General features: G+C 32.6%; 1 protein-coding gene across 1 annotated transcript; it reads left to right on the top strand.

Moving 5' to 3' along the window:
* Positions 1 to 1214: 1214 nt before the first annotated feature.
* On the top strand, positions 1215 to 1943 carry LOTGIDRAFT_147722 (hypothetical protein; the record flags this gene model as incomplete). The annotated part of the gene is made up of 1 exon (XM_009060155.1): positions 1215 to 1943. A coding segment is annotated over one exon (729 nt), but the record flags the coding sequence as incomplete, so codon positions are not given.
* Positions 1944 to 2509: the final 566 nt, after the last annotated feature.

Here is a 2509-nt window from a genome sequence, read left to right as displayed (position 1 = left end):
AAATCTGTCAAGAATTGTGCCTTCTAGAGTGTTACGAGCTAAAAATTGAACGCGTTTGCAAGAACAAGGGCAATAATTCATACTAAATATTTTTCGATTTCGCTGATTTCAATAGGGTTTATCCTTAGGTGATTACGAACACTCATACCAAGTTTTGTTAAAATCCTTCAAGAATTATGCCTTCTAGAGTGTTTACGAGCTAAAAATTGAACGCGTTTTCAAGAACAAGGGCAATAATTCATACTTAATATTTTTCGATTTCGCTGATTTTCAATAGGGTCTATCCTTGGGTGATAACGAACACTCATACCAAGTTTCGTCAAAATCTGTCAAGAATTGTGCCTTCTAGAGTGTTTACGAGCTAAAAATTAACAAGGGCAATAATTCATGCTAAATATTTTTCGATTACGCTGATTTTCAATAGGGTTTATCCTTGGGTGATTGCGAACACACATACTAAGTTTCGTTAAAATCCGTCAAGAATTGTGCCCTGTAGAGTGTTTACGAGCAATTGTGGACGGACGGACGGATCGACGGACAGACGTACCAACGAATAAGCATTAAGAGTTTACGGTCATTATGAGTTAATAACTCCTTATTTTGGACTCTCATTCAAATTGTGTCTAACATTTACGATTATGGAGGTAAATATTGTTTACATCTGAATTAAAGTAATTCAATGTTCTAGAACTTATTCAAGATATATGTACACATTTGAGCAAACAAAAAGAAAGATAATGATTTTAACATTTTCTAATAACATAACAGAACAATTAAAAGCTATATACATTTTGTATCATTCCAAAGAATATGGGCAGTAAATAAAATCACAAAAGCTAATAACTTCTTCAAGGTCCCAAATATGACTATAATGAAAAATAAGTTCTGGATATTCAATTTCTTGTAAATGTCTTATGGTTAATTTACATCTTATATTACGGTTAAGCACACGATTAAGAACTGCAGGGAACTGTTGATGGGAAGCTACCTCAAAAAGCATACAAAAATACATCTTGTACAGCTTTTCAAGCACATGGTACACCACTTTTGCCACATCCTTTAGCTCATTATCTAAGGGAAATTTAAATCCTAACAAAATTATGACAAAAACTAGCTCCTTAGTACATACCTGACATACCCTTTATATCCATGGACTCCATAATAACTCCTTAATACTGGTCTATGTTAACTCTCTAATCCATGGACTTAATAATAACTCCTTAAATAACTCCTTAATACTGGACTATGTTAACTTTCTAATCCATGGACTCAATAGGAGCTCTTTAATAATGGACTATGTTAACTCTCTAATCCATGGACTCAATAATAACTCCTTAATACTGGACTATGTTAACTCTCTAATCCATGGACTCAATAATAACTCCTTAATACTGGACTATGTTAACCCTCTATTCTATGGACTCAATAATAACTCCTTAATACTGGACTATGTTAACCCTCTATTCTATGGACTCAATAATAACTCCTTAACACTCGACTATGTTAACTCTCTAATCCATGGACTCAATAATAACTCCTTAATACTGGACTATGTTAACTCTCTAATCCATGGACTCAATAATAACTCCTTAATACTGGACTATGTTAACTCTCGAATCCATGGACTCAATAATAACTCCTTAATACTGGACTATGTTAACTCTCTAATCCATGGACTCAATAGGAACTCTTTAATAATGGACTATGTTAACTCTCTATTCTATGGACTAAATAATAACTCCTTAATACTGGACTATGTTAACTCTCTATTCTATGGACTCAATAATAACTCCTTAATACTGGACTATGTTAACCCTCTATTCTATGGACTCAATAATAACTCCTTAATACTGGGCTATGTTAACTCTCTAATCCATGGACTCAATAGGAACTCTTTAATAATGGACTATGTTAACTCTCTATTCTATATATGGACTCAATAATAACTCCTTAATACTGGACTATGTTAACTCTCTAATCCATGGACTCAATAATGACCCCCGAACAATTGAAACTAACTTTTGATAATGGACTTTTAACCCAGTAACAGACAAAAGTCAAAAATTAAGCTATTTTTATGCATTAAAATTAAAGCAGACCTTCCCTTTAAATCAAATAAGAGACAACAACACTATTTCTGAGATTATCTGGCTGGTTTAAATTTTGGATTAAATATGTTGAATATGTAATATATGTGAGATCTTTATGTCAAAATCTTGGTGTTGGGTCGGATCAAGATCTACAACGCACTTAATAAACACAAACTGTAAGAGTTAGCAGTTTTATTCAAAAATAAAAAAATTCTCTTTCTAATCAAAACTCTCTTGGCTTGACAGGTAACAGTTACAAATGAAAAAAAAATAAAGTCAAATAATGAACAGTTATCCAGCTTAATAAAGAAAATCTCTTGACTTTTCACTTCAATTTAGAAGATCAGTATATATAACCCCATAACACAAAATTACTAGGGAATAGCCAGACAAGGTAATATAAGCCCACCGGCAGCAGT

The sequence above is a fragment of the Lottia gigantea genome (assembly GCF_000327385.1).
Source record: "Lottia gigantea unplaced genomic scaffold LOTGIsca_4076, whole genome shotgun sequence".
Lineage (NCBI taxonomy): Eukaryota > Metazoa > Mollusca > Gastropoda > Lottiidae > Lottia > Lottia gigantea.
This window is presented reverse-complemented; position numbering and strand designations above follow the sequence as displayed.